Source organism: Triticum dicoccoides, chromosome 2B, assembly GCF_002162155.2.
Source record: "Triticum dicoccoides isolate Atlit2015 ecotype Zavitan chromosome 2B, WEW_v2.0, whole genome shotgun sequence".
NCBI lineage: Eukaryota > Viridiplantae > Streptophyta > Magnoliopsida > Poales > Poaceae > Triticum > Triticum dicoccoides.
Window position 1 is genome coordinate 245422774 of NC_041383.1, and position 25841 is coordinate 245448614.

The 25841-nt window shown below is 44.4% G+C and overlaps 1 protein-coding gene across 1 annotated transcript; it reads left to right on the forward strand.

Annotated features, from left to right (window-relative positions):
• Positions 1 to 23277: 23277 nt before the first annotated feature.
• On the forward strand, positions 23278 to 24858 carry LOC119363328 (F-box protein SKIP27-like). Its single transcript, XM_037628669.1, has 4 exons — positions 23278 to 23452; positions 23721 to 23999; positions 24084 to 24158; positions 24257 to 24858. Exons 2-4 carry the CDS (start codon positions 23775 to 23777, stop codon positions 24449 to 24451), a joined length of 495 nt encoding a protein of 164 aa, XP_037484566.1. The 5' UTR covers positions 23278 to 23452; positions 23721 to 23774; the 3' UTR covers positions 24452 to 24858.
• Positions 24859 to 25841: the final 983 nt, after the last annotated feature.

A 25841-nucleotide genomic window follows, 5' to 3' on the forward strand; every position in this document is an offset into this window, starting at 1 on the left:
TCCCTTTATCTTTGGAGGGAAAGGCATTGACATGGTATAGGCTATTGGATGATACTCGAACATGGGATTGGAACCCGCTGAAGCTGGAATTTCTTCAGAAGTTTTATCCAATGCATTTGGTTCATCGTGATTGGAATTATATCTATAATTTTTCCCTCGTGAAGGAGAAAGTATCGCTCAAGCTTGGGGGACGCTTAAATACATGATGCACACATTCCCCAATCATGAGCTCTCAAGAGAAATTATTATTCAAAACTTTTATGCTCGGCTTTCTCATAATGATCAATCCATGCTCGATACTTCTTCTACTAGTTCCTTTATGAAGAAAACTATTGAATTGGTCTTCTGGGAAGAATTAAACGCAACTCTGAAGATTGGGAATTCGACAAAGGTAAAGAGTCAGGTATAAAACTTGAGTTTGATTGTGTTAAATATTTTATGGAAACTAATGCTTTTCATAAGTTTAGTACAAAATATGGAGTTGACTATGAGATAGTAGTTACTTTTTGTGAATATTTTGCTACTCATGTCAATCTCCCTAAGGAGAAGTGGTTTAAATTTCATCCACCCATTGAAGAAAATTCTGAAGAACCTGTTATAGTTAAAGATGTAACAATCATTTATAATGCTGATCCAGTTGTGCCTACTGCTTATATTGAGAAACTTCCTTATTAGGATTAAGGGACATGCTAAAGCTACAAATGTGGTTAATAAAAGTAATATTAAAACATCTAGACCCTCTAGACAAATTATAGTGGAACCCAATATTGCAATGGTTAATGATTTATTGGTTGATAATATCGATGGGCATGTTATTTACTTCTGTGATGAGGCTGCTAGAATTGCTAAACCCACTAGAAATGAACAATATATGTTACATAAGAATAAGCCCGTAGTTGGCATGCCTATTGTTTCTGTTAAAATTGGAGATCATTGCTATCATGGTTTATGTAATATGCGTGCTAGTGTGAGTGCTATCCCGTTTTGTTTATACCAAGAAGTTATGTATGATATTGCACCTACTGAGTTTGAAGATATTGATGTTACAATTAAGATTGCAAACAGAGACATTATTTCACCACTTGGGATTGTTCGATATGTTGAGGTATTGTGTGATAAGATCAAATACCCTACTGATTTCTCGGTATTTGTTTCACAACAAGATAATTTTTGTTATATTTAGTAGGCCCTTCTTGAATACAGTTAATGCTAAAATTGATTGTGTTAAAGAGAAGGTTAGAGTTAAGTTTGGTGATGAGTTTAATTTCTCTAAGTTTCATAGACAACCACATGAGAAAGAATTGTCTAGTAAAGATGAAATTATTGGTCTTGCTTCTATTGCCGTACTTCCTACTGATTCGTTAGAACAATATTTTATATACCATGAAAATGATATGAATATGAATGAAAGAAATGAAATAAATGAGATATTCTTTAAACAAGCACCTATCCTTAAGCATAATTTTCCTGTTGAAACTCTTGGAGACCCGCTTCCACCCAAGAGTGATCCTATGTTTGATTTAAAAAAATTACCTGATACACTGAAGTATGCCTATCTTGATGAAAAGAAGATATATCATGTTATTATCAATGCTAGACTTTCAAACCATGAAGAAAAGAGATTACTTAAAACTCTGAGGAAGCACCGGGCTGCTATTGGATGTACTCTTGATGATCTCAAGGGCATTAGTCCCACTCTATGTCAGCACAAGATTAATATGGATCCTGGTGCTAAGCCAGTTGTTGATCATCAACCGTCTGAATCCTAAAATGAAGGATGTGGTAAGAAATAAAATATTAAAGCTTCTGGAGGCATGTATAATTTATCCTATAGTTGATAGTAGATGGGTGAGTCCTATTCATTGTGTTCCTAAGAAAGGAGGCATTACTATTGTTCCTAATGATAAAAATGAATTTATCCCAGAAACAATAGTAACTGGTTATAGGATGGTAATTGTGAAGGAAATATGCCCTAGAGGCAATAACAAAGTTGTTATTTTATCTTTCCTTATTCATGATAAAGGTTTATTATTCATGCAAGAATTGTATTGATCAGAAACCGTAATACATGTGTGAATATGTAAACAAACAATGTGTCCCCAGTGAGCCTCTATTACACTAGCACGTTGATCAAAGATGGTTAAGGTTTCCTAACCATGGACATGAGTTGTCATTTGATAATGGGATCACATCATTAGGAGAATGATGTGATGGACAAGACCCATCCGTTAGCTTTGCACAATGATTGTTCAGTTTTATTGCTATTGCTTTCTTCATGTCAAATACATATTCCTTCAACTATGAGATTATGCAACTCCCGGATACCGGAGGAATGCCTTGTGTGCTATCAAACGTCACAACATAACTGGGTGATTATAAAGATGCTCTACAGGTATCTCCGAAGGTGTCTGTTGAGTTGGCCTAGATCAAGATTAGGATTTGTCACTCTGAGTATTGGAGAGGTATCTTTGGGCCCTCTCGGTAATACACATCATAAGCTTGCAAGCAAACGACTAAGGAGTTAGTCACGACATGACGTATTACGGAACGAGTAAAGAGACTTGCTGGTAACAAGATGGAAATAGGTATGAAGATACTGACGATCGAATCTCGGGCAAGTAACATACCGATGGACAAGGGAATTATGTATGTTGTCATAACAGTTCGACCCATAAAGATCTTCGTAGAATATGTAGGAGCCAATATGAGCATCCAGGTTCTGCTATTGGTTATTGACCGAGAGGTGTCTCGGTCATGTCTACATAGTTCTCGAACTCATAGGGTCGCATGCTTAACATTCGATGACGATATAGTATTATATGAGTTATGTGATTTGGTGATCGAATGTTGTTCGGAGTCCCGGATAAGATCACGGACATGACGAGGAGTCTCGAAATGGTCAAGAGGTAAAGATTGATCTATAGGATGATGCTATTCGGACATCATAAGTGTTTCGGGGGTCACCGGGTACTTATCGGTCACCAGAAGGGGTTTCGGGCACCCCCGGCAAAAGATATGGGCCTTATGGGCGAATAGGGGAAATGCACCAGCCACAAGGGGCTGGTGCGCCCCCCCATATGGGTCGGCTAAGGAGGAGAAGGAAAGGAAAGAAGGAAAGGAAAGGGTGGAATAGCATTCCCACTTCCTTCCCTCTCCCCATCTCTTTCCTTCTCCCGCCGACAAATATGGCAGGAGGGGGGCGCCACTTGGGAGGAGCCCAAGTAGGAATCGGCCTACTTGGGGCACCCTCCTGGCTGATCCCTCCTCCCCCACCTATATATATGTGGGAGGGGGCGCCTAACACAACCAGACAATTGCCTAGCCGTGTGCGGCGCCCCCTCCACCGTTTACTCCCCCAGTCATATTTTCGTAGTGCTTAGGCGAAGCCCTGCGGAGATCACTTCACCATCACCGTCACCACGCCGTTGTGCTGACGGAACTCATCTACTACCTCGTGTATTGCTGGATCAAGAAGGCGAGGGACGTAACCAAGCTGAACGTGTGCATAACTCAGAGGTGCCGTATGTTCGGTACTCCATCGGTGGATCACGAAGAAAGTTCGACTACATCAACCGCGTTGTGAAACGCTTCCGCTTACAGTCTACGAGGATACGTAGACACACTCGCCCCCTCATTGCTATGCATCTCCATGGATAGATCATTGCGTGTGTGTAGAAATTTTTTGTTTTCCATGCAACGATTCCCAACAGTGGTATCAGAGTCAGGTCTATGCGTAGATGATAAGCACGAGTAGAACACAAAGAGTTGTGGGCGGTGATAGTCATACTGCTTACCACCAACGGCTTATTTTGATTCAGTGCTATTGTGGGATGAAGCGGTACGGACCAACCTTACATGTCCACGTACATGAGACCGGTTCCACCGACAGACATGCAACTAGTTTTGCATAAATGTGGCTAGCTAGTGTCTGTTTCTCCTACTCTAGTTGAATCAAATTTGACTATGGTCGGTCCTTGAAGAAGGTTAAAACAGCAAACTTGACTAAACACCATTGTGGTTTTATGCGTAGGTAAGACGGTTCTTGCTAGAAGCCCGTAACACCCACGTAAAAACTTGCATCAACAAAGTACAGGACATCTAACTTGTTTTTGCAGGGTATGATGTGATGTGATATGATCAAGACATGATGAGATATACATTATTGTATGAGATGGTCATGTTTTGTAATATATCTGGCAACCGGTAGGAGCTGTATGGTTGTCTCTTTATTGTATGAAATGCATACGCCATGTAATTGCTTTATTTGATCGCTATGAGTTACCAATAGTTGTAGAAGCAATAGTTGGCGAGACGACCACGACACTACGATGGAGATCAAGGTGTCGAGCCGGTGACGATGGAGATCATGAAGATGCTTTGGAGATGGAGATCAAAAGCACAAGATGATGGCCATATGATGTCACATCTTTTGATTGCATGTGATGTTTATCTTTTATGCATCTTATTTTGCTTAGTACGGCAGTGGCACTATAAGATGATCCCTTGACTAAATTTCAAGGTATAAGTGTTCTCCCTGAGTATGAACCGTTGCGACAGTTCATCGTGTTGAGACACCACGTGATGATCGGGTGTGATAGACTCTATGTTCACATACAACGGGTGCAAGACAGTTTTGCACATGCGGAATACTCGGGTTAAACTTGATGAACCTAGAATGTACAGACCTAGCCTCGGACCACTGGAGACCGAAAGGTCGAACGTGAATCATATAGTAGATATGATCAACATAGAGATGTTCACCATTGATGACTACCCCATCTCACGTGATGGTCGGACATGAGTTAGTTGATTTGGATCACGTATCACTTAAATGACTTGAGGGATGTCTATTTAAGTGGGAGTTCTTAAGTAATTTGATTAATTGAAATTAAATTATCATGAACTTAGTCCTGATAGTATTTACATATCTATGTCGTAGATCAATAGCTCGCGATATAGCTCCCCTATTTTTGATATATTCCTAGAGAAAAATAAATTGAAAGGTGATAGTAGCAATGATGCGGACTGGGTCCGTGATCTGAGGATTATCCTCATTGTTGCATAGAAGAATTATGTCCTTGATGCACCGCTAGGTGACAGATCTATTGCAGATCAGATGCGGATGTTATGAACGTTTGGCAAGCTCGATATGATGACTACTTAATAGTTTAGTGCGCCATTCTTTACGGCTTAGAACCGGGACTTCAAAAACGTTTTGAACGCCACAGAGCATATGAGATGTTCTAAGAGCTGAAATTGGTATTTCAGACTCATGCCCATGTCAAGAGGTATGAGACCTCTGACAAGTACTTTGCCTACAAGATGGAGGAGAATAGCTCAGCTAGTGAGCATGTGCTCAGAATGTCTGGTTACTACAATCGCTTGAATCAAGTGGGAGTTAATCTTCCAGATAAGATAGTGATTGACAAAGTTCTCTAGTCACCATCACCAAGCTACTAGAACTTCACGATGAACCAAAATATGCAAGGGATGACGAAAACGATTCCCGAGCTCTTCGTGATGCTGAAATCGGCGAAGGTAGAAATCAAGAAAGAGCATCAAGTGTTGATGGTTAACAAGACCACTAGTTTCAAGAAAAGGGGCAAGGGAAACAAAGGGAACTTCAAGAAGGATGGCAAACAAGTTGCCACTCCCGTGAAGAAGCCCAAAGCTGGACCTAAGCCTGAAACTGAATGCTTCTACTGCAAAGGGAATGATCACTAGAAGCAGAACTACCCCAAATACATGGCGGATAAGAAGGATAGAAAAATGAACAAAGGTATATTTGATATACATGTTATTGATGTGTACATTACTAGTATTCATAGTAGCCTCTGGGTATTTGATACTAGTTCAGTTGCTAAGATTAGTAACTCAAAACAGGAGTTGCAGAATAAACAGAGACTAGTTAAGGGCGAGGTGACGACGTGTGTTGGAAATGATTCCAAGGTTGATAGATCACCATCGCACACCGCCTCTACCTTCGGGATTAGTGATGAACCTAAATAAATGTTATTTGGTGTTTGCGTTGAGCATGAATATGATTTGATCATGTTTATTGCAATACGGTTATTCATTTAAGTCAGAGAATAATTGTTGTTCTGTTTAGATGAATAAAACCTTCTATGGTCATACACCCAATGTAAATGGTATATTGAATCTCGATCGTGGTGATACACACATTCATAATATTGATGCCAAAAGATGCAAAGTTGATAATGACAGTGCAACATACTTGTGGCACCGCCGTTTAGGTCATATTGGTGTAAAGCGCATGAAGAAACTCCATGCAGCTGGAATTTTGGAATCAATTGATTATGAATCATTTGATGCTTGCGAACCATGCCTCATGGGCAAGATGACTAAAACTCCTTCTCCGGAACAATGGAGCGAGCTAATGACTTATTGGAAATAATACATACCGACGTGTGCGGTCCGATGAGTGTTGAGGCACGCGGCGGGTATCGTTATTTTCTGACCTTCACAGATGATTTGAGTAGGTATGGGTATATCTACTTAATCAAACACAAGTCTGAAACATTTGAAAAGTTCAAGGAATTTCAGAGTGAAGTGGAGAATCATCGTAACAACAAAATAAAGTTTCTATGATCTGATCGCGGAGGTGAATGTTTGAGTTACGAGTTTTTCCTTCATTTAAAACAATGTGGAATAGTTTCACAACTCACGCCACCTGGAACACCACAGCGTAATGGTGTGTCCGAACGTTGTAACCGTACTTTAATAATATAGTGTGATCTATGATGTCTCTTACCGATCTACCACTATTGTTTTGCGGTTATGCATTAGAGACGGTTGCACTCACGTTAAATAGGGCACCGTCTAAATCCGTTGAGACGACACTGTATGAACTGTGGTTTGGCAAGAAACCTAAGCTACCGTTTCTTAAAGTTTGGGGTTGTGACACTTATGTCAAAAGGCTTCAGCTTGATAAGCTCGAACCGAAATCGGAGAAGTGCATCTTCATAGGATACCCTAAGGAAACAATTAGGTAACCTTCTACCACAGATCCGAAGGCAAGATCTTTGTTGCCAAGAATGGAACCTTTCTAGAGAAGGAGTTTCTCTCGAAAGAAGTGAGTGGGAGGAAAGTAGAACTTGATGAGGTAATTGTATTTTCTCTCGAATTGGAAAGTAGCACATCAGTGAAATCTGTTCCCGTGATGCCTACACAAACTAGTGAGGAAGCTAATGATGATGATCATGAAACTTCAGATCAAGTTACTACTAGACATCGTAGGTCAAACAGAGCATGTTCCGCACCAGAGTGCTACGGTAATCCTATCCTGGAAGTCATGTTACTAGACCATGACAAACCTATGAACTAAGAAGAAGCTATGATGAGCCCAGATTCTTACAGATGGCTTGAGGCCATGAAATCTGAGATAGGATCCATGTATGAGAACAAAGTGTGGACTTCGGTGGACTTGCCCGATGATCGGCAAGCCATAAAGAATAAATGAATCTTCAAGAAGAAGACTGACACTGACGGTAATGTTACTGTCTACAAAGCTCGACTTGTCGCAAAAGGTTTTCGAGAAGTTCAAGGGGTTGACTATGATGAGATTTTCTCACCCGTAGCGATGCTTAAGTCCGTCCGATTCATGTTAGCAATCACCGCATTTTATGATTATGAAATATGGCAAATGGACGTCAAAACTGCATTCCTTAATGGATTTCTTAAACAAGAGTTGTATATGATGCAACCAGAAGGTTTTGTCGATCCTAAAGGTGCTAACAAAGTGTACAAGCTCCAACGATCCATCTATGGACTGGTGCAAACATCTCGGAGTTGGAATATACGCTTTGATGAGGTAATCAAAACATATGGTTTTATACAGACTTTCAGTGAAGTCTGTATTTACAAGAAAGTGAGTGGGAGCTCTCTAGCATTTTTGATATTATATGTGGATGACATATTATTGATTGTAAAGGATATAGAATTTCTGAATAGCATAAAAGAGATACTTGAATAAGAATTTTTAATAAAAGCCCTCGGTAAAGATACTTATGTATTGGGCATCAAGATCAATAGAGATAGGTCGAGGCGCTTAATAGGACTTTCACAAGGCACACACCTTGACAAGATTTTGAAGGAGTTCAAAATGGATCAGTCAAAGCAGGAGTTCTAGCCTGTATTGTAAAGTGTGAAGTTGAGTAAGACTCAAGGCCCGACCATGACAGAAGATAGAAAGAGAATGAAAGTCATTCCCTATGCCTCAGCCATAGGTTCTATAAAGTATGCCATGCTATGTGCCAGACCTGTTGTGTGCCTTGCTATGAGTTTGTTAAGGGGGTACAATAGTGATCCAGGAGTAGATCACTAGACAACGGTCAAAATTATCCTTAGAGGACTAAGGAAAAGTTTCTCGGTTATGGAGGTGATAAAGGGTTCATCATAAAGGGTTACGATGATGCAAGCTTTAACACTAATCTAGATGACTCTGAGTCTCAATCTGGATACGTATTCAAAGTGGGAGAAATTAGCTAGAGTAGCACCATGCAGAGCATTGTAGACATAGAAATTTACAAATATACATACGGATCTGAATGTGACAGACTCGTTGGCTAAACTTCTCTCACAAGCAAAACATGATCACACCTTAGTACTCTTTGGGTGTTAATCACATGGCGATGTGAACTAGATTATTGACTGTAGTAAACCCTTTGGGTGTTGGTCACATGGCGATGTGAACTATGGGTGTTAATCACATGACGATGTGAACTATTGGTGTTAAATCACATGGCCATGTGAACTAGATTATTAACTCTAGTGCAAGTGGGAGACTGAAGGAAATATGCCCTAGAGGCAATAATAAAGTTGTTATTTTATATTTCCTTATTCATGATAAAGATTTAGTATTCATGCTAGAATTGTATTGATCGGAAACCTTAATACATGAGTGAATACATAAACAAACAACGTGTCCCCAGTGAGCCTCTACTAGACTATCTCGTTGATCAAAGATGGTTAAGGTTTCCTAACCATGGACATGAGTTGTCATTTGATAACGGGACCACATCATTAGGAGAATGATGTGATGGACAAGACCCATCCGTTAGCTTAGCATAATGATCATTCAGTTTTATTGCTATTGCTTTCTTCATGTCAAATGCATATTCCTTCGACTATGAGATTATGCAACTCCCGGATACCGGAGGAATTCCTTGTGTTCTATCAAACGTCACAATGTAACTAGGTGATTATAAAGATGCTCTACAGGTATCTCCGAAGGTGTCTGTTAGTTGGCCTAGATCAAGATTAGGATTTGTCACTCCGAGTACCAGAGAGGTATCTCTGGGCCCTCTCGGTAATACACATCATAAGCTTGCAAGCAAATGACTAAGGAGTTAGTCACGAGATGATGTATTACGGAACAAGTAAAGAGACTTGCTGGTAATGAGATGGAACCAGGTATGAAGATACCAACGATGGAATCTTGGGCAAGTAACATATAGACGGACAAGGGAATTACATATGTTGTCATAACGGTTCGACCGATAAAGATCTTCATAGAATATGTAGGAGCTAATATGAGCATCTAGATTCCGCTATTGGTTATTGACCGGAGAGGTGTCTCGGTCATGTCTACATAGTTCTCGAACCCGTAGGGTCCGCGCGCTTAACATTCGATGACGATATAGTATTATATGAGTTATGTGATTTTGTGACCGAATGTTGTTCAGAGTCCCAAATTAGATCACGGACATGATGAGGTGTCTCGAAATGGTCAAGAGGTAAAGATTTATATATAGGATGGTGCTATTCGGACATCGGAAGTGTTTCAGGGGTCACCGGGTACTTATCGGGTCACCGGAAGGGGTTTCGGGCACCCCCGGCAAAAGATATGGGCCTTATGGGCGAAGAGGGGAAATGCACCAGACACAAGGGGCTGGTGCACCCCCCATATGGGCCGGCTAAGGAGGAGAAGGAAAGGAAAGGGTGGAATAGGATTCCCACTTCCTTCCCTCTCCCCATCTCTTTCCTTCTCCCGCCGACAAATATGGCAGGAGGGGGCGCCACTTGGGAGGAGCCCAAGTAGGAGTCGACCTACTTGGGGCACCCTCCTGGCTGCTCCCTCCTCCCTCCACCTATATATATGTGGTAAGGGGCGCCTAGCACAACCAGACAATTGCCTAGCCGTGTGCGGCGCCCCCCTCCACCGTTTACTCCCCTGGTCATATTTTCGTAGTGCTTAGGCAAAGCCCTGCGGAGATCACTTCACCATCACCGTCACCACGCCGTCGTTCTGATGGAACTCATCTACTACCTCACGTATTGCTGGATCAAGAAGGCGAGGGACGTCACCGAGCTGAACATGTGAAGAACTCAGAGGTGCCATACGTTCGGTACTCGATCGGTGGATCGCGAAGAAAGTTCGACTACATCAACCGCATTGTGAAACGCTTCCGCTTACGGTCTACAAGGAAACGTAGACACACTCTCCCCCTCATTGCTATGCATCTCCATGGCTAGATCATTGTGTGTGCGTAGAAATTTTTTGTTTTCCATGCAACGATTCCCAACAAATTGATTTCAGGAAACTAAATAAAAGCTACCAGAAAGGATCATTACCCATTTCCTTTTATTAATCAAATGTTAGAAAGATTTTCTAAGCATACACACTTATGCTTCCTAGATGGATATTCTGGTTTTTCTCAAATACATGTATCACAATAAGATCAAGAGAAAACCACCTTTACTTGCCCTTATGGAACTTATGCTTATAGACGTATGCCTTTTGATTTACGCAATGCACCTACAACCTTTCAAAGATGTATGATTGTTATATTCTATGATTTTTATGAAAAGATTGTTGAGGTATTCATGGATGATTTTTCCATCTATGAAACTTCTTTTGATGATTGCATAAGAAACCTTGTTCGAGTTTTGCAGAGATGTGAAGAAACTAATCTTGTCTTGAATTGGGATAAGTGCCACTTTATGGTGAATGAAGGTATAGTACTTGGGCATAAAATTTCTAAAAGAGGTATTGAAGTAGACAAAGCTAAAGTTGGTGCAATTGGGAAAATTTCATGCCCTAAAGATATCAAAGGTATAAGAAGTTTTCTTGGTCATGTTGGTTTCTATAGGGGGTTCATACATGATTTCTATAAAATTTCTAGGCCTCTTACTAATCTCTTGCGAAAGGATGTTCCATTTTTTATGATGATTGTGTAGAAGCCTTTGAAATACTTAAGAAAGCTTTGATTTCTTCACCTATTGTTCAACCACCTGATTGGAACCTACCCTTTGAAATTATGTGTGATGCTAGTGATTATGTTATTGGTGTTGTTTTAGGTCAAAGAGTTGACAAGAAATTTAATGTTATTCATTATGCCACCAAGACTCTAGACAATGCTCAAATAAATTATGTTACTACCAAGAAATATTTTTTAATAGTTGTGTTTGCATGTGATAAATTCTGATCTTATATTTTTTGACTCTAAAGTAACTATTCACACTAATCATGCTGCTATTAGATACCTTGTGGAAAATAAAGATGCTAAACCTAGACTGATTAGGTGGGTTCTTTTACTACAAGAATTTGACTTGCATATTATTGACAGAAAGGGAGCTGAGAATCCTGTAGTAGATAATTTTTCTAGGATGGAAGATGTTCTTGATGACCCGCTACTTATTGATGATAGTTTTCCTAGTGAACAACTAGCCGTTATAAATGCTTCTGCTTCTCGTAATAACCCTTGGTATGCAGACTATGCTAATTACATTGTTGCTAAATATATACCACCGAGTTATACATACCAACAAAAGAAAAAGTTCTTCTTTGATTTAAGATATTACTTTCGGGATGATCCACATCTATATAAAGAAGGAGTAGATGGTTATTAGACGTTGTGTACCTAAGCATGAACAAGAACAAATCCTATGGAAGTGTCATTTCGAAGCATATGGAGGACACCATGCTGGAGATAGAACTGCATATAAGGTATTACAGTCTGGTTTTTATTGACCTACTCTCTTCAAGGATGCATGTAAGTTTGTCCTTTCTTGCGATGAATGTCAAATAATTGGTAATATTGGTAGACGTCAGGAAATGCCTATGAATTATTCACTTGTTATTGAATCATTCGTTGTTTGGGGCTTTGATTATATGGGACCTTTTCCTTCCTCTAACGGGTATACACATATTTTAGTTGTTGTTGATTATGTTACTAAGTGGGTAGACGTTATCCCAACTAGTAGTGATGACCAGAGCACGTCTATTAAAATGCTTAGGGAACTTATGTTTCCGAGGTTTGGAGTCCCTAGATATTTAATGACTGATGGTGGTTCACATTTTATTCATGGTGCTTTTCCGTAAACTTCTTGCTAAATATGGTGTCAACTATATAATTGCATCACCTTATCATCCTCAGTCTAGAGGTCAAGTTGAATTGAGGTAATAGAGAAATAAAGTTAATCTTGGAAATACTATTAATAGATCCAGAAAGAATTGGTCTAAGAAACTTGATGATACATTATGGGCTTATAGAATTGCTTCTAAAAACCCGATGAGTATATCTTCATATAAAATGGTCTATGGAAAAGCATGTCATTTACCTGTTGAGTTCGAACATAAAGCTTATTGAGTAATTAAGGAACTTAATTATGATTTCAAACTTGCTGGTGAAAAGAGGTCATTTGATATTCGCTCGCTAGATGAATGGAGGACACAAACCTATGAAAATGCCAAGTTGTTTACAGAAAAGGTTAAAAGATGGCATGACAAAAGAATCCAAAAACGGAAATTTAAAGTAGGTGATCAAGTTCTATTATACAACTCTCGTTATAGATTCTTTGCAGGAAAATTCTCTCTAAATGGGAAGGACCATATATCGTCAAAGAAGTTTTTCGCTCCAGAGCTATCAAGATCAATAATGCCAAAGGTACTAATCCGAGAGTGGTCAATGGGCAAAGAATTAAACATTATATCTCAGGTACACCCAGCAATGTTAAGACTAATATTATTCAAACAATGACACCAGAGGAGCACATAAAAGAGACCTTCATGAATGCTCCAGAACCCTGAAAAGGAGTAGGTACGTGGTACGGTAAGTAAACCAACTTCAAAAGTTTCATAAAATTACTTTTTGTTCATTTTGGAATATATAAAAAATTAGGAAAATAATAAATAATCATGAAAGTGCACGAGGAAGCGACAAGCTCGAGGGGCGCGCCCTAACCCCTAGGGCGCGTCGTGCGAGCTTGTGACTCCCTGTGGACTTTCTCGACTCCGCTTTCTTCCAGATTACTTGTCCTGCATGATAAAAATTCATCATATATACTTTCGGATGTTTTGACCACCGTATCGCAAGTTTTCACTCTGTTCTTGTTTCGGGCTGATTTTCTGACATGACTCGGTCGTCAAAGCCCCCATGGGTCCCTGAAGGCTCCGTACCAAGCACCGAATCATGCAACCTTCACCGGGAAAACGCCCTTTCAGCGAGGTTTATTATGAGTGGTCGTCGGGAGAAGAGAACACCGGCAAGAAGGAGGAAGCTAAAGAGGCCGCGGAAAGCGAGATCCATGAAGAAGAAGACCAATCCATTCAAGAAGGAGAGACTACAGAAGAGGGAGACATTCTGCAAACCCTTCATCATAATCTCTCTCCATCTGAAATTCATGCATTAAAGGTTTTTGAAGCAATTTGTGCTTATATTATGTCGCTTACTCATGAGGTTATCTTATTGGAGGAACAAAATCGGGCTCTTCGAAGGATTAACACTAATTTGGAGTACTTATTGAAGTTGAAGGACAAGCCTACTACCTCATCATCATCTCCGAAGAAAGACACTTGAGTACACGGGTATGGACACCACCCTTGGCTTGTTCCAAGCTTGGGGGAGGTGCCCCTATATCGTATCACCATCACTTTTTACCATCATTATCTATCTTAGTTCGGTCCTTAGTTATTTCGTGATTTAGAAGAATAAAGTTTTAGTATGATCTAGTTTTGAGTGCTTGTTTCATGATCTATATATCTCTATAATCGAGTATGAGTTATATAATAAAGAGTAGTTTGAGTTTTGCTTTTACTTTCTTATTTTAATCTTAGCAATAAAAGAAAGGAAAATAAAGAGATCATATGCTAATCCCATAGGGAGTAATGACTTCACATAAAAGAAGTATAATTGATGAAATTTGTTGGAAGTTAACAAACATAGTATTGGTCATTGATGCAATTCATGAAAAAGTAATAAAGAAAGAGAGGTCTCATATATAAATATACTATCTTGGACATATTTTATGATTGTGAGCCCCCATTAAATATTCTATGTATGATTAAATAGTTGATGTTGGACAAGGAAGAAAACGTAATGAGTTATGTTTGCTTATATTCACATAGAAGTTATATTGTCATGGATCCTCTAACAGGTGGTTCTTGCTTAGGATCTTTTGCTAACCAAAATTCGCACTATTGTGCATCCAAAACCCTTAAACCCAGTCTCTTTGCCGCAAGAGTCCACCATATCTACCTATGGATTAAATAAGATCCTTCAAGTAAGTTGTCATCGGTGCATAAAGCAATAAAAATTGCTCCTAAATATGTATGATCTCTTATTGGAACGGAAAATAAGCATTGTACGAACTTGTGATGGCGAAGAAATTAAAGCGACAGACTGCATAATAAAGGTCGCTATCACAAGGGACAATATAAAGTGATGTTCCTTTTCATTTAGAGGTTGCACATCCAAAAATAAAAAGCGCATGACAACCTATGCTTCCCTCTATGAAGGGCTTGTCTTTTACTTTTCTGTATTTACTTTTATGCCAGAGTAAGTAATGTGCATCTCTATTTCGCTCCATTTATTCTCTAGTTGGCAAGCATCATGTGTTGGGGAAAGATCCATGCATATATATATATATATATATATATATATATATATATATATATATATATATATATATATATATATATCCAGTTGGATGTAGGTGATCATTGGTTATTATTGATGATGTTATCCTCGAGATAAATAAGTTGGGCGGTGAAAACTATAAACCCCAATCTTCCTATGTATTTGACCAAAAAAATTGCTCTATGAATATGTCGTGAGTGTCAGTAACCATAAAAGACTAAATGACAGTTGAGTATGTGAACTTGCTAAACAAATCTCTTACATTGACTCTTTTTGACAATATGATGGATTGTGATTGTTTCAATGACTGAGATCATAGTTTGTTAGTTCCCAATGAAGTTTATGGTTCACACTTTAGCTTGTGAATGAATTGTTACTTTAGCATGAGAATTTTTATGATGATATATTGCTGCTATGATAATGATCATGATGCATTCATGTCCGTATTTTGTTTGATCGACACCTCTCTCTCTAAACATGTGGTCATGACTATCAATTTCGGCTTTCACTTGAGGACAAACGAGGTCTAAGCTTGGGAGAGTTGATATGTCCTTTTTGCATCATGTTTTCCTATTGTATTTATTATGTTTTGGGTTGTTATTTTGCTTTATGATGCAATTCTAATGCCTTCTCTCTCTTATTTTGCAAGCTTCACATGAAGAGAGAGATTGCCGGCAACTGGAATTCTGGACCGGAAAAGGCTACAACAGAGATAGTTATTCTACACAACTCCAAACGACCTCAAAATTTACGGATAATAGTTTTAGAATATATAAAAAATATTGGCGAAAGAAATGTCAAGAGGGGGCCACTAGGGAGCGACAAGCTCAGGGGGTGCACTACCCCCTGGGTGCGCCCTATGAGCTTGTGGGCCCCCTGGCAGGCCTCCGGTGCCCATCTTCTACTATATGAAGTAATTTTCCCTAGATAAAAAGTATCAAAAGAAGACTTTCCAGATGAAGCATCGCCGTCTCGAGGCGGAACCTGGGCAGTAACACTTTCTCTCTCCGGCGGACCGATTCCTCCGGGGAAACTTCCCTCTGGGGGAGGGAAATCAAAGCCATCGACATCACCATCGATCTCTCATGGTGGGAGGACAAATCTTCATCAACATCTTCACTAACACCATCTCATCTTAAACCCTAGTTCATCTCTTGTATTCGATCTTAATACCAAGACCTTAGATTGGTATATGTGAGTTGCTAGTAGTGTTGATTACATCTAGTAGTTGATGCTAGTTGATTTATTTGGTGGAAGACTAAATGTTTAGATCCTCAAGCATATTCATTACACTTCTGATCTTGAACATGAATATGATTTGTGAGTAGTTACTTTTGTTCTTGAGGACATGGGAGAAGTCTTGTTATAAGTAATCATGTGAAGTGGTATTCGTTCGATATTTTGATGATATGTATGTTGTTGCTTCCTTTAGAGGTGTCATGTGAACATCGACTACATGACACTTTACCATATTTGGGCCTAAGGGGAGGCATTATGGAGTAATAAGTAGATGATGGGTTGCTAGAGTGACAAGAAGGTTAAACCCTACTTTATGCGTTATTCCGTAAGGGGCAGATTTGGATCCATATGTTTCATGCTATGGTTAGATTTATCTTAATTCTTCTTTCGTAGTTGCAGATGCTTGCGAGAGGGGACTAATCATAAGTGGGTTGCTTGTTCAAGTAAGAACATCACCCCAAGCACCGGTCCACCCACATATCAAATTATCAAAGTAGCGAACGCGAATCAACTAAACACGATGAAAGTGACTAAACGATAAATCTCATGTGTCCTCGAGATCACTTTGCTTTATATAAGAGAACTTTCGGCTTGCCCTTTGATATAAAAGGGTTGGGCCACTTTGCTGCACCTTTGTCACTATTGCTACTTGTTACTTGTTCCGAATTATCTTGCTACAAAACTATCTATCACCGCTACTTTCAGTACTTGCAGAGAATACCTTGCTGAATATCGCTTATCATTTCGTTCTACTCCTCGTTGGGTTCGACACTCTTACTTGTCGAAAGAACTACGATTGATCCCCTATACTTGTGGGTCATCAAGTACAGACAGAGGTACTCATACATATGCACATACACTCACCCCTATGAACACACACACACCCTACCCATACGAGCACCTCTGAAAGACTGAACCGACACATCAAGTTGAGATTAATGAAGTCGTCACAGACGCCTTCGCACTCGACAGGGACGTCTCCTCCCACTATCAGGTCTAGAACATGAACTCTGATACTCTGAGGATACCACTACCCTCCTAACTATTCAACCACAGATTGATATGCGTGCATAGCGGCACCTAGAAGGTAGGTTACCATGCCAAAAAGTCTTGTAGCCAAAAATTGATGTAGATTTTGCTTGCTAATAAATTGGTTAACATATATAGGCCAACATATATATGCTAAAAAGATAAACTAAAATTGGTAGTGGAGCATTGGGAGGCAATCATCCAAACTATACCTAGCCATCCGTCGGGTCGGGTCGGGTCAGGCTTCGAGACAGGCCTAACAAAGCCCGAAGCAGAAAACCTAGACCCGGGCCCAGCCCGACCCGTCATTGCAAAAGCCCGCTAGGCCTCACGCCAGGTCTCTTCACAAAAACGCAAATATGGCAAGCCCAGGCACAACCCACTATGTCCTTTGGGCTTAAAACTTAGGCCCAGACCCGACCCACGAGCAAGACCGGGCCGGGTCGGGTCGGGTCGGGCCGGTCAAACCGAGTATCCCATGGCCAGGTATAATCCAAACACACCCATAGAGTCCTGGGCGATGACGGCGGCGTGCCTTTGGTTCGTGTCAGCTACTTCCTCTATCTCACTCCATGGAATTGGATTAATCTCGAGTTCGTACAGCCAGAAGGGGAATTGGTGAAGGAGGAAGAACACACACGCTACACTGCCAGCCTAGCGGCCAACTCGCCGTTTGCCACCGTCCGACCTGTCCAGAGTAGGTAGGAGAGTATTTAAGGAGTTACAAGACCCAAGGCCCATTCAGGGCCTGCAAACCGAGCGGGTAGTCGAAGCTTGTGCGTGGGCCGAGTGTTTGAATGATCTTCATCTTGGTGCGTCGCTGGTTCACCGTTGCTGACAGTTCGCTTCAGTACTTGTAGTCGTCGCTAGGTGGTCTATGGATCTGAATGTAATTTCTATTATTTCTGATATTCGTTGTACTGCCATGATTGAAAATGAATAGATCGCAAAAAAACACATACACACACCTATAGAGTCCTTGCCTGGCCATTGACACAAAGCGGGTGTGTTGAATTACAAAAAGAAATAAAAATAAAGCGAGTGTGTGAAAACCAGAAGCGGGTCGAGCTCGGCAAGGACAGATCTGGACTCCTCTCGACCCTGCGCATCCCATGCGCCTGCTGCAATTGTGGACACGGAGGTGGGCCTGCACGCCAACATTCTCGCTGACCGGCATGTCTCCTCCACGAGTAAAATCTTTGGGGCTTTTTGGTTTGTGACTAACTTTGCCAAAGATTGCCACACCTAAGGTTAGGCAAGTTTGACCAACTTAGGCAAGTGTTTGGTTCTAGCCACACCTTTGGCAAGCCACACTTGGATCCCACATGACATACACACAAAAAGTGTGGCAAGATTCCCTTAGGCTTGCCAACTTGTGGCTTTCATTTTGATGAACTAACCTTAGGCAAGCTTGGCAAAAATGTATGGCAAAGTATGGCAATGCTAGGCCTAGAACCAAACAGCCCTTTTATCTGCGACCGCGAGAACCCAAACAAGCTGAACCAAAGCTACGGCGCTACGCGGCGGCGGCCAATGGGTGGATGTGGTACGCTTGCTCCGCTCGTGGAGGAAAAAAGCATGGCCGGAAAGCCACCACGTGGTAACCACCGGGAAGGCATGGGCCGTATTGGTGCGCCAGGCGCCTTGTTAGAAGGGAGAGAGGGATTTGGAGGAATAGGTTTTCGTTGTATTGCTTGAGCCTCATGGACATATATATAGGAATACAATCATCCACTTGGAGTACAAGACAAGCCAGAACAAATCCTAGTCTATCTCGTCTTTCCTAATAAACGTTATACTCAACATCCCCCCGCAGTCACAACGGTAGCGACACGGTGAGACTGGAGAAGAATCCGAAGGTAAGCCGACGGACACCCCCCCACAGTCGTAACGGTCGACGCATCGCGGAGTCGTGGCTGGAGTGGCAACCGACGAGGTTTCTCAAGCAAGGCGGTAGCCCTTTGTGCCGTTTGTCGATGTAGCCGAGAGCGTGTGTGGTGGAGCCGTGGTCGAGGTAGCCGTGCGAAGAATGCCGTGGTCGATGTCGAGTCGGGGTGGCCAGTGTCGAGGAAGTCGTCATGGAGCCGCGGGCGCAAGGGGCACCGAGTTAGCATGGGCGCAGTGGTGTCGAAGTAGTGGTGCGCCAGAGAGGAGATGTTGTTGACGACGCGTGGCGACGGGTTTGCCAAGCCCGGGGACACATCATAGACGAAGGCACGCACCGGTGTTGCCAGCACCAGGCATGCGTAGACGGACGAAGACGAAGTTGACGAAGCGCCGCACCAGGCTTGCCGGGCCTGGGGACACGTCGTGGACGAAGGCACGCGGCGGTGTTGCCAGCACCAGGCATGCGGAGACTAGGACCTGCACGAGTTGTACGCCATGTCAAAGAAGTCGGAGGGCCAGCAGAGAAGAACTCGACGACAATTGCGGCGTCCATCGGCGCGGGGCCGATGTCACCAACGGTGGTCGGAGTAGACAAAGTGGTCGAGGTAGATGACAGCGACGCTGACGACGGGCTGGTGCTTGGACGAAGACGAAGGGGTGGACGGGCGGCAGCGGCGGCGGCTACGGAGGTAGCGGCGGCGGCGGCCAAAGAAGAGCAGCGGCGGCAGCCTGACGGCAGCGGCGGCGGCTAGATTAGGTGTGCGGCGGCGGTGCTCGAAGTAGGCGAAGAACCCTGTCAACGTGACGAAGACCGGCGCGGACGGTGGCGTTCCCACGCCAAGGGAGACGGCGCGGCGCATACCACGGGAGGTCGACGCGCGGGAACGGTGGAGTGGACCGCGGGCCGCGGCGCTACGGCCCGAAGGGGCGACGCAGTGGGGGTAGGCGGGTCGGGGCGACGGCGGGAAGACCTCTGGGCGGCGGCGGGGACCGCGGGCCGCGATGTTGCGGCCCAAAGGGGCGACACAACGGCGGTTCGCGAGTCGGTGCAACCGCGGGGACGGCCTCGGGACGGCGCTGTGGACCGCGTGCCACGCTCGCTACGGCCCGACGGGGCGACGCAGCGGCGGCGTGAGGGTCAATGCAGCCACGGGACGGCCTAGAGCGGACGCCCTCGGTGCGGCGGGAGACCGCGGGCCGCGGCACTACGGCCCGAAGGGGCGACGCAGCGGTGACGCGGGTCGGTGCAGCCGGGAGAAGAACCACGGGGCGGCGGTGCTGCGGCCCGATGGGGCGACGCAGCGGCAGCCCGATGCTCGATCGGTGAAGAGACGCGCTGAACTCGGGGACGATCTTCACGGGACCTGCGGAGGCGCGCGTAACCGACGGGCCAGGTAAGTCGCGCGGCGTAGATGAGGCGGATCGCCGCGACGAGCGGGTGATCAAGCCGATCGCGCGCGAGGTCGGTGACGCCGCTCGGTGAAGGCGTGGTGGCGACGGAGTCCGAGATGAAGCCGGGGGCGGCGGGCGGCAGGGCGGTTATGATTGCCGCCGCATGGCGCGAGGCCGCCGGGTCGGGGTGATGCAGGAGTCCCGGTCGAAGCAGGCGGTGACGGCCGGCGTAGATCGACGGGCGGGCCGTCGCGCGAACGGCGGCGGTGAAGGGCCGCCGCATGACGCGAGGTCGCCGGGTCGGGGCGACCGGCGGGCCGACGCGCGGACGACGCGCGAGGCCGCCGAGTCGGGGCGACCGACGGGCAGACGCGCGGACGACGCGCGAGGCTGCCGGGTCGATGAAGAAGCCGGCCAATCGCGCCGGTGTTGGAGTAGAGGTGCACGGGGTCGACGGCGGCGGTGGGCGACGCAAACCGGATCACATAGACCGGAAAACCAAAAAGTAGACGCCGATCAAAGCGACCGGCGAGAGAGAGAAAAATCCGGATCAAAGGATCGGGAAAAAGACTCTAGGGCAGCCGGCCAACACGGCCGGCGGACGAACCCTAGTTACGGGCGGCGCGGCCCCCGGCGGCAGTCATGGAGGCAGACAGCCCCGGGGGCGGCGCGCGCGGGTGCGGAAGCGGCGGCAGCTAGGGTTTAGGATCGACTTGCGATAGATACCATGTTAGAAGGGAGAGAGGGATTTGAAGGAATAGTTTTTCGTTGTATTGCTTGAGCCTCATGAACATATATATAGGAATACAATCATCCACTTGGAGTACAAGACAAGTCAGAACAAATCCTAGTCTATCTCGTCTTTTCTAATAAACGTTATACTCAACACGCCTCCGGCCGGGACAACAAAATACCGCCAGGGAAGGCTCGGCGAAATCCTGGACGCAGACGGAGTTGGGTCATTGGACGCAGTGGGGACTGAATCAACCCGCAACCGGCGTTGCGATGCGCTACCATGAGCAGGAGCCTACTATACTTTGCAGCAGCCGCTGCGCACGAAGGGTGGTTGGTCAAACCCACTTCATACATGAGACACGAAGTTTGGGGTGGTTCCACTTGGACCCCGTCCCCTGCGTTCAAACGCGACGTCAAAAAATATACACAAGCAGAGCAACGCTTTCGCCAGTTCAAATCTTGTAGAAACTATAATGGTACAAAGAACTGGTTTGTGGCGGTACCGCTTGGTATGTGCCCATAAAAAAGGTATTGAATTCTAGGGGGGAAATGAGATGAAGGTAGTACTCCCTCCGTTCCTAAATATTTGTCTTTCTAGACATTTTAAATGACTACATACGGATGTATGTAGACATATTTTAGAATGTAGATTCACTCATTTTGCTCTGTATGTAGTCACTTGTTGAAATGACTAGAAAGACAAGTACTTAGAAACGGAGGGAGTAGTAAGTAGCATCGCCACAAAACTAAGATTATTTCTAAGCTCCACAGAAGAATCCAATGCGCATCAAGTGTCAGGCTTCAGGCATGCCAGCATCGTCTCTGTACCATCCACAGCCATGGTTTTCTTTACTCTTGGGAAGTGGCATTTTGCTTGTAACAATATTCTTTCGAGTTATTTACCTGTTGAAAAAGAATAAAATGCATCTCCTGAAGATACGTGGCGGACTTTAAACAAGAGTCTCTTACTAAATGAATACGTGCAAATAATTTGTTACGTACCTTTTTTTTTTTGCCGGGAGAATTAGTTAGCATATGCCTAAGTAAAATATTACTAGTAGCAAATTTATGGGAGCCCTATTTACATAGCGACTAATTGCTCATGGTGGGTAAAGAAAAAGCTCAAATCACGAGGAAACAACAGGACGAATGTCTTGCAAGCGGCAAGATGCAAATCATGTTTTGCTTGCCCCCCAAGGTTCGTGTTAAGGGCATGTACAATGGTGGTATATGGATACATATGCCCCATGACAAAAAGTAATTTAAGGCACCTACATTTATTTATTTTTCCAATGCAAGCTATCATTAGTGGGCCTCATTAAGAAATAAAAAATAAAGACTTTAGTACACATGCATATCTACTTTTCGCTTCAACCTTTTCAGCTTTTGTCACCGGATCACATTTTTTTTCTTCAAGCACCCGCCTCCTGGAGAAGATCCCGCTTCCCTATCCGAACCTACTTTACGTCATATCCGATCCTATGTGGCATGCGAGGCATCACCTTGAGGCTATGCATTGTACATGCCCTAATCCCCTTTCCCACTGATTTGATTTCAGAAGCAATCAAAACGAGAAAAACAACCCCCAATAAAGTAGCTCCCTCCCCGACCGACCTGCGCCGACTTCCTAGCGGCCAATACCGATCTCAGCCACCACGTCACCAACCCCAGCCACACCCCCACCCCCTCCAACGGCTAGTTTTCAGATCGACGCGATCGCGCCACGTACCCCGATCCGCCACGCGTAAGGCCGCGTCCCCGCCGTCCGATCCACGCGTTCAAGCCACCCACGCGGTTGGGCGCCAACCCACCCCGATTTCGAAAGAATATTTCCACAAATTCCCACCGTCCACACCCATACGCACGAACGCCCACGCCCACCGACCGGTGGACCATATTGTTTCCTGTCCCACCTCTCAGCGATACATTCTGGGTGCCGCGGCCGCCAGGGCGTGAGCCGAAAAGATCTCCTGCGCGAGCACGACCTCCCAGCTTTGGATTCCAGGCGGTCCCTACAATTTTCTGGAAACACCCCTGCTGGAAGAGTTTTCGAGGCAGGTTCCCTCCCGAGTATAAATTCAGCCAGGGGGGGAGGTCAAGCTGTTCCCACATTTACCTCGTCAGGTCCTCCCAACACCATAACTTAGCAGGTAGGTTCGCTTAGACTTCAGCCGAGGTTTCTTCATCAGCCAAGCCCAAGCCCAATCGGATTAGGGAAGCGTACTTCGACTCCGGCCGGAGTGAGGGATAGGAAGGAGGAGGGGGCTTCAGCCGAGACCCAAGGGAGAAAGGTGTGTGAGATCGATTACATTCGCTCGCTTTGCTTCTTCTCAACCCCGATCATGGGATCTCGTTTCCTTTCCTGTTTCGAGGTCGGGTGTTTTAGATGTTTCCCACAAAAATGGCTGCTGGGTGTTTTAGATGTTTCCCACAAAAATGCGTTTAATAGTTGAATTACTGTTGCAAAGTACTTCTCTGATAGGGAGTTTTCTTTCCTCGGTCTTGAATTTAATTTATTTGCTGCCGAATTAACCATTTCTTCTTAATAATTCTGTGCAGATCTCACATCAGATAGGCAACTGCAGCAGTAGAGTTCAACAAGCCGAAGGGGAAATGGCAATTGGACAGACTATGCCGAAGGGGTCTCTCGCCACCAGCTTGAGCTTCCCAAGCAGCGGCAGCACAAGGATCCTGGGGAGGAAGAGGGTCGCTGTTTCTCCGGCTCCAAGCCCCTCAGGCCCGCACTCCCCGGTGCGGACTCTGCGCAAGCAGCGCAGCATTAGGTTCCACATGGATGACACCATCTGCCTTCTTGAATCGCTGCCTCAAGATGTCTTGGTAATTACTGCGCCCTAGTGTTCCCTTTGAAATCCGTTCTTGCTCTAGATGTGTTGCTTATCCCAATTTGGCGAAATATTTCAGGTTAAAGTCCTGTGCAAGGTGAACCACAGCGACCTGAGGCAGCTCCTCCTGGTGTCGAAGCCAGTCAGCGAAGCAGTAAGCACTGCCGACCCCTCTCTGCTAAACCCAAACCCTGCAGTGAAATTGGTTGCCCACGTAGACTGACATTGTTCTCCTCAATTTGATCTGTGCAGACAGTGGTTGCTAAGGAGCTGCATTTCGCCTTCGCGACGCCGTCGAAGGCCTCCACGGACGGCGAGGAGGAAGATGATGGCCCCGGGGCGCCCAAGCAACACAGGGTTGCACGGTCGCGCTGCCGGGGCATGAATTTGGCAAGTGTCGCCGTCAATCTGTCGGAGTCGTTCAGCAGCTTGATGTCAGAGGTGTAGGTGTACATACCACGGCACGAATTTTCCCGCTTGTACTTGTCCATCGGAGCGCTCTTTTTTCTTCATAGGCCACGTCGAACAGAAACACTTTAGTTAGTGATATATGTAGTGATCATCATATGTGTTAGTAGTAAGTTATATATGGTCATTCTTCAATGCTGCGATTGAAGAGGACACGCTGCTTTATTTCTGTGTATGTAATAGTATAAGTTATATGTAAGCGTCATGAGTGTTGGAGCTCATTAGAAGAGTATTTAGTGTAAGTTATATGTAAGCGTCATAGTGTTGGAACTCAGAAGAGACGTCTCTTCTCACTTTGTGTATGCTGTAGTGTACGATCTCTGTATACTCGTGTGCATGGGAAGTTTCTCTTATCAATAAAAGTAAAATCAGTTTGTCTTGGTCAATCTACTTCACCCTGTTTACCTTGTATACCTGATTAGTGCTCGTATATATGTGTGGTTCATTATCTGAAATATGTGGAGTAACAGACACCTCTGCTGTAATATTTTCATTAATCTCCATTTTTTTCAAAAAAAGGGTTTGCTCCGGCCTCTGCATTTTCATTAATCTCCATGGTGGCAAGGTCTGAAATGAGTTTCGGTGGAAGTTCTGAAAGTGAAGTCGCCACTCTGTAGAAGATCTGTCGACCATCTTGCAGTAGAACTTTCAGAACTCCCAGCAGATTCAGCAATCACTAGAAATATGATACTGAACCTCAAACTGGTTCCGAAGGAGACGCGTGTGATAAGCAGCCCGGTTCATTGAATCTGCACCCCTGCAGCCTCAAACTGGTTCCGTGGGAGACGCGTGTGATAAGCAGCCCGGTTCATTGGATCTGCACCTCTGCAGCCGTCCACTGCACACCACTGACTGCACACGGTCTCTGCTTTACCAAGGAAAACAGCAGGTGCGCGGTTCTTGCACACGGCGGGGCCCAATTTCGTGTTTTGACCCTTTTTGGTAAGAATTTCAAGATCTGACTTCGGTTACAAAAAAATTCGGGATTTGACCCTTTTGCTACTGCCAGGGCCAACGGCGGAAGGGTTAGACAGCCTACCGCCACGTCCCATGGCGGTAGGGTGCGACGGAGGGGGACGGCGGCCGTTTGACTGCGCTGACGTGGATAAGTACCTACCGCCAGGAGGACTGGCGGTAGGCTGTCTAAACCTACCGCCAGAGCACCTGGCGGTAGGGTGTAGCAAGGTTTTGCCGCACAAACCTTCTGTAACGAAATGTGCAGTGGACCTGGCGGTAGGTGCACCCTACCGCCATGGGTCCTGGAGGTAGGCTGTGCGACCCTACCGCCAGGGCCCATGACGGTAGGGTCCTGTGTTTTCCAGTGTAATGTTTCTGTAGCAAAGAATGGAAGGGCCCTGGCGGTAGGTGC